The 12,841-nt window shown below is 37.0% G+C and overlaps 4 protein-coding genes across 8 annotated transcripts; 2 read left to right on the top strand and 2 right to left on the bottom strand.

The window, feature by feature from the left end:
- The first annotated feature begins 309 nt into the window (after positions 1–309).
- Positions 310–3,116, top strand: AT5G03180 (RING/U-box superfamily protein). 5 transcript variants are annotated; one of them, NM_001342689.1, is made up of 6 exons: positions 310–602; positions 1,012–1,467; positions 1,626–1,794; positions 1,875–2,330; positions 2,414–2,505; positions 2,606–3,116. In NM_001342689.1, exons 2-6 carry the CDS (start codon positions 1,039–1,041, stop codon positions 2,753–2,755), a joined length of 1,296 nt encoding a protein of 431 aa, NP_001330262.1. In that variant the 5' UTR covers positions 310–602; positions 1,012–1,038; the 3' UTR covers positions 2,756–3,116. The 5 variants fall into 5 exon arrangements, with proteins under 5 accessions (NP_001330262.1, NP_568111.1, NP_001330260.1 ...); NM_120396.3 differs by having other exon boundaries at positions 310–622; positions 1,626–1,782; NM_001203283.2 differs by having other exon boundaries at positions 323–622.
- A 182-nt stretch (positions 3,117–3,298) lies between these two features.
- On the top strand, positions 3,299–4,206 carry FLA11 (FASCICLIN-like arabinogalactan-protein 11). The gene has a single exon (NM_120395.2). It carries the CDS (start codon positions 3,318–3,320, stop codon positions 4,056–4,058), a length of 741 nt encoding a protein of 246 aa, NP_195937.1. The 5' UTR covers positions 3,299–3,317; the 3' UTR covers positions 4,059–4,206.
- P58IPK (DnaJ P58IPK-like protein) lies at positions 4,151–6,855 on the bottom strand. The gene is made up of 9 exons (NM_120394.4): positions 6,541–6,855; positions 6,049–6,214; positions 5,748–5,949; positions 5,500–5,660; positions 5,322–5,415; positions 5,023–5,235; positions 4,869–4,946; positions 4,564–4,782; positions 4,151–4,470 (listed from the first exon to the last, which is right to left on the bottom strand). Exons 1-9 carry the CDS (start codon positions 6,668–6,670, stop codon positions 4,285–4,287), a joined length of 1,449 nt encoding a protein of 482 aa, NP_195936.1. The 5' UTR covers positions 6,671–6,855; the 3' UTR covers positions 4,151–4,284.
- Positions 6,856–7,927: 1,072 nt separating this feature from the next.
- Positions 7,928–11,535, bottom strand: JKD (C2H2-like zinc finger protein). The gene is made up of 4 exons (NM_120393.6): positions 10,921–11,535; positions 10,147–10,546; positions 9,058–9,314; positions 7,928–8,945 (listed from the first exon to the last, which is right to left on the bottom strand). The coding sequence occupies exons 1-4, from the start codon at positions 11,105–11,107 to the stop codon at positions 8,278–8,280; spliced, it is 1,512 nt and encodes a 503-aa protein (NP_195935.2). The 5' UTR covers positions 11,108–11,535; the 3' UTR covers positions 7,928–8,277.
- Positions 11,536–12,841: the final 1,306 nt, after the last annotated feature.

The raw sequence follows: 12,841 nt of genomic DNA, 5'->3' as shown, positions 1-12,841 counted from the left end.
ATCCATAAACCATTTTTGAATCATTTTTTAAAATGTTATGAATATCTGTAATCTGTACATACATTTGAGTGGGCTGCCATACTTGATTACCTTCTTACTATTGCTTTACACATTTGATGCATTCAAATTTTTGAATAGAAACATGATTTTCTTTTTCTTCTTTCACAAGAATGTTGAAGACAATTTTTATTTGACATGTAAGCTGGAAATTTTGATTCAAAATTATATGCACCACTGGTTAAAGATATATACCAAAATTAGAAAAAAAAAAGAGGTTATTACTTAAGTAAGTAATAGAGACAAAACAATAAAAATAAAAACCGCCGAATCCAATTTACTTCTTTAGTTGAGAGAAACGGGGCAGGCACTGAGTAAGCACACAAAATTGAAGCAACCTATATGAGTGTTCTTGATCAAAAGCTTCTTTCTCAGATTATCATTTCTCCTAAAAATTAGTCCTTTTAAGCAAATTAATCCCAAAGATTGATACTTTGTTTTCCTGAGATTCTTCTTTTACTTCACTGTTTCTGGGTTTTGTAATTTGATGGTGATGGATGATAAAGATAAATATCGCGAAGTAGTAGAACATTGGTCTTGCGAAGGTACTTCTCCAGCTCTAATGGTGAGTTTTCTCACTCTTAAGTCTTAACTCAATTCCCAAAATTTTGAATTTTTCCTGAAAGATTCATGCTTTAAGCTAATTTCAGTGGTTTTTAGTTCATGGGTATCTCAAAATTGATCTTCTTTTTCTTTCTTTCTGATTTAGCTTAGCTCTTGAGAGTTTAGGGTTATAAGATCAGGGTTTAAGGGATTGTTTTGATCATTAGTACTTGTTGAATTGTCACTTGTAAATCATGGAACTGCTTCAATTATGTTTTCCGGAGATTCCAGGTTTAAGGCACACATTTTTGTGAAAATCTAGGGATTGTAATTGCTCATTGAGGAACATGAGTTTTCAAGGATCCAACTTTGTGAGGAACTGATACAAAAGTCTTCTTTTGAGTTTTCCAGGTTGGAGATTCTACTGAGATAACAGAAATGCTATCACCGAGCCAACATCAACGATGGCGAGGCCTTGTGTTAGATATACAATCGAGAGAAGCTCATGGCGATTTCTTGAGAGCAAATGGTTCCTTAATTCATAGCCCCGTTTCCAAAAGGTTCAAGTTTTCTCCAATGTCCAGCCCTAGAACTGGGAGACGTGTTGGATCAATGAGTCCTTCCTCGTCAAGAAACAGAACGAATCAGAAGAATTTCAAAAACAGGAACCACAGTGCAGATATTGAGGAAGGTGTTGTGTCCCCTTTAGGAGATGGTAGTGATAAGTCTTATATTCCAAGAACATGGTCTCTCACTAATCTCTTAGCTCCTAGAAAATCTAAGAAGACAGAGTCTTTTATAACTCACTCAAACCCTGAGTCCATGAACGGGAGGTATGCCGTTGAGGTTGATCCGGTTACATCCATGGTCAGTATTCTATCTTACAAAACTTGGTTATACCATTAATAAGGGAGATTATCTTGTTGAGTATTTCAGTTGATGAATTGATTCATTTTCCATTTGTCTTAGCTTTAGAGAAGCTGTTTATCTTCTGCTTTACTTGATTTTACTGTTCTTTTTACTAGAAAGGGGAGCGTTTACTGCCTATTCGTCGTACACGCTCTGTCCCCACATTCTTCAACAAAGATGGAAGTGTAAAGCCGTCAAGTGTTTTCCGCGTGATTCCTACTCCGTCTCGTGGGGATGAGAAGAGACTAGAGATGACGCAGGCATCGAAATTGAGTAAACTCCACGGTTACAAATCACCTTCCCAGACATATCTTTGTGATGCCATATTTTGACTCTATGTAACAAACTATGTGATATGTGTTCAGATGAAAATGATGATGGTGGAGAAGATGTTCCTGAAGAAGAAGCTGTGTGTAGAATCTGTATGGTTGAAATGGAAGAAGATGAAGAAGCTTTTAAGATGGAATGTATGTGCAAAGGGGAACTAGCTCTTGCCCACAAAACGTGCACTATCAAATGGTTTACAATTAAAGGGAACATAACATGTGATGTGTGTAAGCAAGAGGTGAGAAATCTCCCGGTTACCCTTCTACGTGTGCAGGATTCTCAAAACCGTTCTAGAGCAGCCAGGGATATCGAGATTTCACGGTTCAATAATGTATGGCAAGATATTCCAATTCTTGTCATTGTAAGCATGCTTGCATACTTCTGTTTCCTTGAACAGCTTCTGATTATAGATATGAAATCTAGCGCCGTTGCAATAGCTTTACCGTTCTCTTGCATTATCGGTCTTCTTGCATCAATGATATCAACAACAATGGGTAATAAAGAAGCTACTTCGAAATTATATATTTTTTCGTATTCTATATTGATCATCAGTCTTAAGTGGTTTGGTTTGTTGCAGTGAAGAAGAACTATGTATGGATCTACGCCACCGTTCAGTTCGGTTTTGTGGTCCTTTTCGCTCAGCTTTTCTACAGAGTTGTAAGATTTGATGTAATGTCACAGAGAAACCTTACTTTGTTGTCACAGAGAAACCTTACTTTGTTGAAGAGTTTTTGATTCCTCACACTCTCTCTCATTAACTTGTGTGTAGGTGAAGCAGCCGGTAATGTGCATTGTCTTAGCCACTATGATCGGATTTGGACTCACCATGACCGGCACAACAGCTATTAACGAGTATTTGAAATGGAGGAGAAGCAATTCCCACCTGCCAGAAGAGCCAGCAAGTACTCAGGTGGTTTGACAGCAGCGTAGATCTTTTGAGTGAAGCTAGAGTCCCTAAAGGGTTGGATCGGTTTTCAATTAACCGGTCGGGATTCGGTTTTCGGTTTAGCTTTAATCGACTTGTCTAGGTTGAGATCAGATTTGGTTTTCAATACTTCCAAGTCTTTTTTTTTTTGCCAACTAAAATATAAGGAATGATGATAGGCACACACATGACACATAAAATCATAATGAACAGTAGTATGATTAGCAATCCATATTTCTTGGATAACACTTCTTCACAGCTTTTTTGACAGGTCACTATAACACCTTTTTCAGTTCATTTTTCATTTTCAATCCTCACCCACCCAAACTCTCCCTTCAAAGCAATGTCTCTCCTCTCTCTTTCTCAATTCAAACAAACTTTATTAAACCTAAAAGAAACATTTCCAATCTCTAATGACTTAGTTGATAGAATCTCATTTAGTTACCTAGTAATAATCTTCACACTAGTAAGAGAATCCTACTCTTCACCAAACTACATCTCTCTCTATATAACAAACCCCAAAACATCTCAACATACACACACAACAACTACAACAATGGCTACTTCAAGAACATTCATTTTCTCTAATCTCTTCATCTTCTTCCTCGTTATAGCCACTACTTATGGTCAGGCTCCAGCTCCAGGCCCTTCAGGTCCAACGAACATAACCGCAATCCTAGAAAAGGCTGGTCAATTCACATTGTTCATAAGACTTCTTAAAAGCACTCAAGCCTCAGACCAAATCAACACTCAGCTCAATTCTTCCTCGAGTAATGGCTTAACCGTGTTTGCCCCGACTGATAACGCCTTCAACAGCCTCAAATCCGGAACCTTAAACTCATTGTCTGACCAACAAAAAGTTCAGCTTGTTCAGTTCCATGTCTTACCTACACTCATAACCATGCCTCAGTTTCAAACCGTTAGTAACCCTTTACGCACGCAAGCTGGAGATGGCCAAAACGGTAAATTCCCTCTTAACATCACTAGCTCCGGTAACCAAGTTAACATCACCACTGGAGTTGTCAGCGCCACCGTGGCTAACTCTGTCTACAGCGATAAGCAGCTGGCCGTTTATCAGGTTGATCAAGTTTTGCTGCCATTAGCCATGTTTGGATCAAGCGTGGCTCCTGCTCCGGCCCCTGAGAAAGGCGGCTCTGTTTCAAAAGGCTCAGCTTCCGGTGGCGATGATGGAGGAGATTCTACTGATTCATCTGATGCAGAGAGGACTGGATTCGGGTTTGGGATCAGAATCACTACCGTTGCAGCCATTGCTGCTTCTTCTTCTCTGTGGATATAACTCGAGAGAGAGCTTTTCTTGAGTCTCCACATTTGGAATTTTAAGAATAACGAGAGCTTTAAGTTTTTGTTGTACTTTGAGATTGTTTTATAGATGTGTTATTACGTGTGATTGTTTTGATTAAGATTGCACACAACTTTTTTTGATGAAAGAAAGGAAAATGTGATATTGAGTATAATTTGAAAAGATTAGTCTTAAGTTACATGATTCCATCATGTTGTTCAAGTTAGAAACCGAAACCACCAAAACCGCCACCACCACCAGGAAAACCACCCTCGAAATGGAAAGTGTATTGTTGTCCACCACCACCACCACCATGGAACGGATTATATCCTCCACCGCCGCCTCCACCCATATCTTCAAGATCCTCTCCTCTGTCAAATCTCGCCCGCTTATCGTCATCTCCAAGAATCTGGTAAAATTAAAAGGTTAAAATGTCAAGAGAATGAGAGAGACCATGACCATGTGTGTGAATATGAAAGAGTGATGTGGAATTTTGTTGAACCTCATAAGCTGCAGCGATTTCTCGGAATTTGTTCTCAGCTTCTTCTCTATTGCCTACGTTTTTATCGGGATGCCATTGAAGAGCAAGCTTCTTGTAAGCTTTTTTGATTTCTGAGATAGAGGCGGTTCTGGAAATTCCAAGAATCTTATACCAATCTTTTCGTTTGCTCATCTTCAGTGCTTTCTCTGCTTTACCAAGTGATTCATGAATTTCCATGTCCTACAATTAGATGTGTGTTTTAGTTGAGTCAAGATCTAAGCTACATTTTAGATATCAGAAACACTGAACACTAATCTTTCACCAACCTGAGAGTTTTGAGCAGCTTGCTTTAAATCCTCCACAGCTCCTTCCCAATCTTCAAGCAACAGTTTAGCTTCTCCTCTCTGATGAAGTAGTAATCAGAACCCTGTTGGTTAAAATAGTTATGAATGTTATGATTTAACACTTGATGATTTGAACCTGATGTAAAGCTTCAATCAGTTCTGCATCGATGTTAAGTGCTTCATTACAGCTATTTAAGCCGTCTTTTCCACGGCCGAGCCTGACTGAGACCTTGCATAGTCCAAGATAGAGATGAACGTTATTTGCCGTGTGTTCAGGGTCCAGAGCAATAGCTTCTTTATATTCCTCTGCTGAAACTCGCAACTTTCCTTTGTTTGCATTATCTTCTGCCTGCAATAGAGCACATGTTTTCAACACAAGAAATTGGCAGCTAAAGCTCAGTGTTAAAAGAAGACAAAGAGGTTTGCAGAACTCACGCTTTTTGTTTTCTTGAGCAGTTTTTTCAATCCGAAGTATGCTTTCTTCAGTTCACTGTGTTCCGGATCAAGACGAAGCCCTTTTTGGTAATGCCTGAAACAGAAAGTTTACTTAAGTATATCTGTTTTGGACCCCAAACTCTCTCTGATTGAAAATAAGGTTGAAGTTAGACCAAACCTTTGGGCGATATCATGATCCGCCAAATAGTAGTAGGCACGGCCACGAAGGAGCAACGCCTCGAGGTTATTTTCATCTTCCTTGAGAATATAACCAGTCTCAGAAATTGCACCTGAGTAGTCTTTAGACACCATAAGGAGCTTCACTTTGAGAAGCTTTGCCTGAAGTGAAAAAACAATGTAAATAATAAGAAACTGCATGATCAGAGAGTCCAAAGATATACTGCAAATAGCAATCAAGAAGAGAACCTTAGAGCAAGCTGGAGAGAAGACAAGAACAACTTTATCAACAAATTCAAGAGCTTTCGCAATATCCTTTGATTCATACAGAGTCGAGGCAGTCTCCAAAGCACTCTTAGCTTGATGAAGCTGAGAGAGTTCTTTCTCAGCATTCGAATCTCCTGATTTGAATTCCAGATATTTCTGGTAACTATTCTCAGAGTCTTCGTATCTATATAACACAGAGAAATAGAAGAGAAATCAACTTCTGGCTTAACGCCTTATAAGAATAAAAATGCAAACCGACAGGACCTTTAGCTCATTCCTATACCTGCAAAAATGACGAAGCACAGAGGCACGCTTAAAATAAGCTTCTGAAAGCGCAGGGTCTGCTTCAATGGCTGCATTCAGATCATCGAGGGCATCACTATAACGCTTAACCTTGATACTTTGTGAAGCTCTCTCGAATAACTCAGCAGCATCTACCGATTGACCATCTGTACCAAAATAAACAGCAACGCTAACACTCAACGAGTATACAAAGATGCATTACTCTCATAACCTAGTATCCAAATTAGATCAATTCATAATGTGGAGCAGCAAAAACAGAGTCCTAAATTCGATTTCAATACCATCACAGGGAACCTCAATTTGCGACAAGCCCAACACGAAAAGGAGAAAACTTTCGAAAAGTACAGAAGCAATTCGCCATTTAGAGCAAATTTCTAAGCCCTAAGATTCCCAAATCAGCTAAACAACAAACATCAATCTCACCAGGGGAAAACGAAGCGAAGATAGGAAAATCAAAGAGAATAAAATATACCTAGAGCGGAAACGAGAGGTTGGAGAAGAAGAAGTTGGCAAGCAAAGACGAAGTTGAGAAGAAGAAGTGTGTAAGCCATTCCTCTCCAAGCTAAGAAATCCATCCCTGACCAAACTCGGAACAGATCCATTCTCGATTTCAATACATATACATACACCTCTGAATACAACGAAGATTACACCGACAAATTTGGAATCTTTGGAATCACTGAAACGAACGAACGAAGAAGAAGAGTCTTTGATTCAAGCAAATTTGTGTGTTTCGAATTATCGTTCTTCGATCGAATTCGAAGCCTTTTTTTTATTTTGATTTGCATGTTTTAAGTGTAACTAGTTATAACAACACGTTGTTCTATCCAATCGTTATGACCCACGTGGAACTTGTTTTAAGTAAATTTCAATTTCGTAAATAGTAACCAATGATAATTAAACACGTATGACTAACTATTCCACGCTGGCTCTTACTCTGCCACGTAAGATAACTGCGATTCTTGGGCCTATTAGAATTGAAGCCTTAAAGGCCAACCTTATAACTGAAAGATAAATATGGGCCTAACAGAATACTTGATGGGCCCAAAATGTTGGAAGTGTAATTAACCGGATCAGTATCACAAAACTTGCATCTAATTTTTTTTTTGCTTCAGATTTTGGAAAGAATAATATGTTATGTAAAATAAATATTACTCTGTTTTGTGATTTTGATTTTGACATGCATCAAAATTTAAATTTAAATAATCCTATTAGTGGCACTTATAATAGGATTTACCATTGGTGGGGGGAAGCAAATAACATAAATACATACTAAATCTTTTAGTGTTTGACAATGAAAAACGAATAACGCATGGATCCACAAGACGACAGATTTCATATTTTCTAGGAAAATAATACTAGCTATTTAGTTATACTATTGTATGTGTGGGGTTAGAGATAAGTCAAAATAAAGACAAGCACAAGCCTATCAGTCTACTGAAAAGAGTATCAGTTAAAAATATTTTAATTTACGCAGAATCCAAAAGGTTACATTGACACACACCTCGAGAACTTGAGTTCTCTTGAAAGGAAGTTTCAACAAGGTGGTTCAGTTTCAATTATACTTTATGTAAGAATTTTGTATTTTATTAAAGAAAACAGTTATATATGAACGCATAATGTTGGTTATAAAATGAGTTTACTTTTGTTTTAAAACTTTTGAAGCGACTTTCTTTGAGGCTTTGAGCTGTTCTTGGGGAACGTTTTGTAGGGTTATTGTCAACATATCTAAATTTAGAATATAACTGTATAAGTGTAGTGATCGCATCACAATAGAATCAAAGAAGTGTCTAAAACAGAAAACCATGGATTTTAGAGAATTGAACATATATATCACAATATTCGATTTAAGCAATGTCTTCGTTAACAAACTTGGAAAAGCCTGAAGATTTACCAATTTTTTGAATGTCATTACAAGAACGAGAAAAAATAAACAACATTTACAAAACGACAATGTCGGAAATACATATCCATGCATGTCATGGTGGTATATATTATGTGAATTGCGATAATCATAAACATAGTAAAAAAGTACATAACATTCAATGTAAATTGATATGATGATGTCTTGTCAACCTTTGTCCCCACATTCCGACCGCTTCACAAGGGGGTACGGTTCTTAATTAGACTTGTCTCCTCAAAGGAACTTCCAATCCTAATTAAACCCAAAATCTTGTCCCCCCCACACAGTACCTAATTAAACACATAATCAACCCAATGGAGCAAACCTTGCGAGTTCTTGAGGCAAAAACGGACGACGACCCGTTTGGTGAGGGTGATGCTCGTTGCTCACTCCAAGAAAATCCCGGGTTAGACCCATCTGTTGAGCCGGGTTTAGACCCGATCGGTTCGATTGAAAGGGATTATTATCCACACTACTAGTGGAGACACCACTAAGAGGAGGAGGAGCACGATTATGATTCTCTCTTAAGACATTGGTGTTGAAGTTGTTTAGTTGTTGTTGGATCATCATTGGAGAAGACGATCTAGGAGGAGGAGAAGCGGTGGCCGAGGAGGATGTCATTGTTGGGCCGGCGAAGAATGACGGAGCGGTGGAGGAATTGCTTCTAGTAGAGCCCATTTGTGCAGCTTTTTGTAAGAGAGCTGTGGCAGACATTGGAGAGAGAGGCTTGTTTTGTTTGTTTTCGGAGGAAGAGGAGAAGAGTGGTGAGAAAGATGAGTCTTTTAGGGTTTGGTGTTGTAGTGAAGCTGAGGTTTGTTGTGATGTTGAGGATGATGATAAGGTGAGACTAGGGTTTGTGGAAGTCATTGGAATTTGGAATTGGTGGTGGCCGGAGAAATCAGGGAGGGATGATGATGACGACGGGAAGAGGTGGTGGTTGCCGGTGGAGGCCATTTGAACCATCTCGGATAGACCTAAATTAACGCAATTGAATTGATAATAGTATTATAACATATTCATCAAAAAAAAAAAATATTTCATATATATGAATAACTAATTTAGAAAGAGGATTGGTATGTGATGTACCTTGCGCATGCATTGCACTTAGGTCATGTCCAAACCCTAGACCGAATTGAGAGATAGCAGCATTAATGTCGGGATGATGAACTCCTCGGTGTACAAATCCATGAGGAAGATTTGGATTATTCATAACATTTGACTCATTTCCAAAATTCAGATTCGTCGTAGAGATCACCGGATTGTTGTTACTAAGTGAACTCATCCTCGCTCCTTCCTCAGTTAATGCGTCGCAGAACGCTCTATGTGTGATGAAACTATCTTTCCTATAAAACAGAGATCGATTATTTATTAGATAATAAATAATAAAAATAAAGACATAATTATTTTAAGAGTGAGACAACTGCATTGATTATTATTCAATAGAGCATTGAATTTGAAATCATTTGCAAAACAAAAACATTCTTGGCCGGAGTAAGCATTTATTTCTCCTATGCAAACTCGCGACATGAAGACAGAAATAAACATAAAACTAGAAAAAAAAAGAAAAAAAAAAAGCACAAAAACCTTAATTGTTACTATATACAAAAACATAGAACTTATATATATATATATATATATAATATATATGCATGTGTGTGTATGTGTTTGTTGACAAAATATATGCATGATATCTAGTTTCTTGCCATATGGTGTGAATAGAAGAAAAGAATGAAGCCAAATAGACATGTACACATACAACCACACAAAATGAATAGATGCTCATGCCATCAAAATCTCATCGAATATCATATACTCATAAAGTATGCAGCTATTATTTCAAAATCTTAAACAAAAATAAATAGAAATTGCTCCCATAAGTCAGAATGTCTTCAATTAATGCTCTGCTCTATTCCAACTTTCGCAACAGATATAACAAATCACAAGACATTGCACACACATTCATGCATGCCGACACTTGATATATACACCTATATCTGTTTGAGTTTTTTACACAATTCTTTTAGGTTCTAACACTGTCACATGAATTGTTTTGCATTGCTTTCATCCGATATTGCTATATATGAATAGAATACCGAGTTCTAATACTTCATGTAGAAAAAAACTCAACTTATACATTAACCAATACCAACTGTTAATCTCGTTAGTAAATATTACCTGGAGAACAACGTGCCACAGTCACATTTATACTCACGAGTACCACAAGTTTTCGCATGTGCCTTCCAATCAGACTGAACAGCGTATTTCTTAGAACACTTTTCACACTTCCACTTCTTTTCACCGTGTTTGCGGCTGTAGTGTTTCTTGATCCCAGTGAGGTCTCCAAGGGCCCTGGAGGCATCATGGTGTACACAAGTCTTGATAGGACATATGTATACTTTCTTCTTTATCACTTCTTGTTTGGACCGTTGCTTTAGCTTCCATGGAAGGTTGTGGCCACGGCGATGTAGTTGTAAATTCTGGTCCCTTTGAAACCCTTTGTTGCAGATCTCGCACACGAATCTGTTTGTTGCCATGAGTGTTGTTGGCGATAGAGCGATGACATCAGCATCTGGATCTGTCCATATTTATGTTTAAATATGATATATCAACGCATATTTTGATCTAATGGCTCCAAATATGTTGTAGAGATTATAAATAAACAAATATGTAACATGACCATCCGGATACAGTAAAAGGAGGAAATATACATATAAGAAATATAGAGAGGGATGTATATGCATATGTGAATACTGAGTTTGTGATTATTTCAGCAAATAATATATATGGAGATGTTATTTTCATCAGAAAACAGATCTGCAAATATATGGAGCTGCTTTCTACGTCTTATGTATATGTAGAAATATAGACATACAAGTATCTATGACTCACACACATGCACATAGATTTGGGTATACATGTGAGTATATTATGGTGTGGAATGAGTTATACCTGGAGTGCCAGGTTGATTTCTCTTCTTCTTGGCTGATGAAGAGTTTGGTTTCGCATTTGGGTTAGGGTTAGAATTAGGGTTAAGGTCAGGGATCTGCTGCTGAAGATGATGAAGGTGTGTTTCTTGATGAACAAACCCTCCCATGGAGGATGAAATAGAAAATGGATCTCCTGGAATCATCTGCATATCTGTGTTTTAATTTAAAACGGATCGGAGCTAAAGAACAAGAACAAGAACAGCTGGGTTTTGTTTTTTTTTTATAAAATCTTGCAAGAAAACAAGAAGATGATCAGGAGGTTTATAACAGTATACAAACAAAAGAGATAGTTAATTAGGGTTTAATATGCTGAGGGGAGAAGAAGAACAAGAACAAGAGCATATAAGTTTTTTTTGGGTTTTAGGGCTTGAGAATGTTTGAATGTGCTTGACTCTTTGGTTATGCCAAATGACAAGAAAAGACCAAAGAAGATGAGGAAGAAAATTTCAAGGCACGAAAGTATACGTATATATAAAGATTATATTGAAAGAGGATTTGTTGTTATAAACAAAAAAAAACTCTTGCAGGAATAAAAGAAAAAATTGTATAAATAATGTTGAGAGATCTGGGAGATGTACATATAGAGATCTACCCTTTTTTTTGTAGTCGACTAGTAAATTATTTTCTAAAAGGGAAAGTGATTTTTTGTAAATAATTATTTTCTTCGAAAAGGCCAGTCTCTTCCTTTCTTGCAGTTTAGATAGACACACGTGCATGTGTACATCTATGGTGTGTTTATAAGTTGGGAGAAGGTATAAATATTTAAGGGATGTAATCTAAATTATATTTTAGATGATATTGTTATTTGAAAAATATATATCATCAATTAGTGTATGTTAATTAGGGGTGTTAAAATGGGTAACCCAACTCAACTCAACTCATAATCAAATGAGTTTAGGGTTAAATGAGTTATGGGTTGACCCAACTCATTTTGTTAAATGGGTTAGGTCAACCCATAACTCATTTAATTTGATGGGTTGAGTTGTTAAATGGATTAACCCATTTAAATAATAATTTAATTAATTACTATTATAAAACAATAATAAATAATTATCATTATTAATTCATTATCATCAAACTTAGGATATTTACGGATTCCACTTTTTACGGATTTACGTTTTTGGCGGGAAAATCACGGGTTTACGTTTTTGGCGGAAAATTACGGGTTTACATTTTTGGCGGGAAAATCTCGGGTTTACGTTTTTGGCGGGAAAATCACGGATTTACATTTTTGGCGGGAAAATCACGGTGTTTAAAAGATTTACGTTTTTGGCGGGAAAATTACGAGTTTACGTTTTTGGCGGGAAAATCTTAGGTTTACGTTTTTGGCGGGAAAATCACGGATTTACGTTTTTGGCGGGAAAATCACGGGTTTACGTTTTTGGCGGAAAAATCATGGGTTTACGTTTTTGGCGGGAAAATTACGGGTTTATGTTTTTTGGCGGGAAAATTATGAGTTTACGTTTTTGGCGGAAAAATTATGGATTTACGTTTTTGGCGGAAAAATCTCGGGTTTACGTTTTTGGCGGGAAAATCACGGGTTTAAGTTTTTGACAGAAAAATCACGGGTTTATATTTTTGGCAGAAAAATCTCGGGTTACGTTTTTGGGGGAAAAATCACGGGTTTAAATTTTTGGCAGGAAAATCACGGGTTTATGTTTTTTGGTGGAAAATTACGAGTTTACTTTTTTCTCAATTTCATCGCTTGTATATTTAAGAAATTTAGAAAAATATTAATTTTATTAAATCGGTTTAGTTGTGTTGGTTAAACTTAAATTGGCATTGGTTTAGAGATTTTAGTTGGTTTAATTCAATTTTACAAAACTTGATGGGTTAATTGGGTAAACCATTGAAACCATTAACCATTACAACCCAACTCATTT

Source organism: Arabidopsis thaliana, chromosome 5 (genome assembly GCF_000001735.4).
Source record: "Arabidopsis thaliana chromosome 5, partial sequence".
Lineage (NCBI taxonomy): Eukaryota > Viridiplantae > Streptophyta > Magnoliopsida > Brassicales > Brassicaceae > Arabidopsis > Arabidopsis thaliana.
Note: the sequence above shows the minus strand (reverse complement) of the source record. Positions and strands in the feature narration are given on the sequence as shown.

Coding starts and splice junctions, on each gene's coding strand:
- AT5G03180 (NM_001203283.2), top strand. CDS start 545: ATGGTGATGGATGATAAAGATAAATATCGCGAAGTAGTAGAACATTGG. Junction 623..1,011: donor GTACTTCTCCAGCTCTAATG/GTGAGTTTTCTC, acceptor TGAGTTTTCCAG/GTTGGAGATTCTACTGAGAT. Junction 1,468..1,625: donor TTGATCCGGTTACATCCATG/GTCAGTATTCTA, acceptor TCTTTTTACTAG/AAAGGGGAGCGTTTACTGCC.
- FLA11 (NM_120395.2), top strand. CDS start 3,318: ATGGCTACTTCAAGAACATTCATTTTCTCTAATCTCTTCATCTTCTTC.
- P58IPK (NM_120394.4), bottom strand. CDS start 6,670: ATGGATCTGTTCCGAGTTTGGTCAGGGATGGATTTCTTAGCTTGGAGA. Junction 5,950..6,048: donor GTGCTTCGTCATTTTTGCAG/GTATAGGAATGA, acceptor TGTGTTATATAG/ATACGAAGACTCTGAGAATA. Junction 4,783..4,868: donor AAGCTGCTCAAAACTCTCAG/GTTGGTGAAAGA, acceptor ATCTAATTGTAG/GACATGGAAATTCATGAATC.
- JKD (NM_120393.6), bottom strand. CDS start 11,107: ATGCAGATGATTCCAGGAGATCCATTTTCTATTTCATCCTCCATGGGA. Junction 10,547..10,920: donor AAATCAACCTGGCACTCCAG/GTATAACTCATT, acceptor AAATATGGACAG/ATCCAGATGCTGATGTCATC. Junction 9,315..10,146: donor TGTGGCACGTTGTTCTCCAG/GTAATATTTACT, acceptor TCTGTTTTATAG/GAAAGATAGTTTCATCACAC.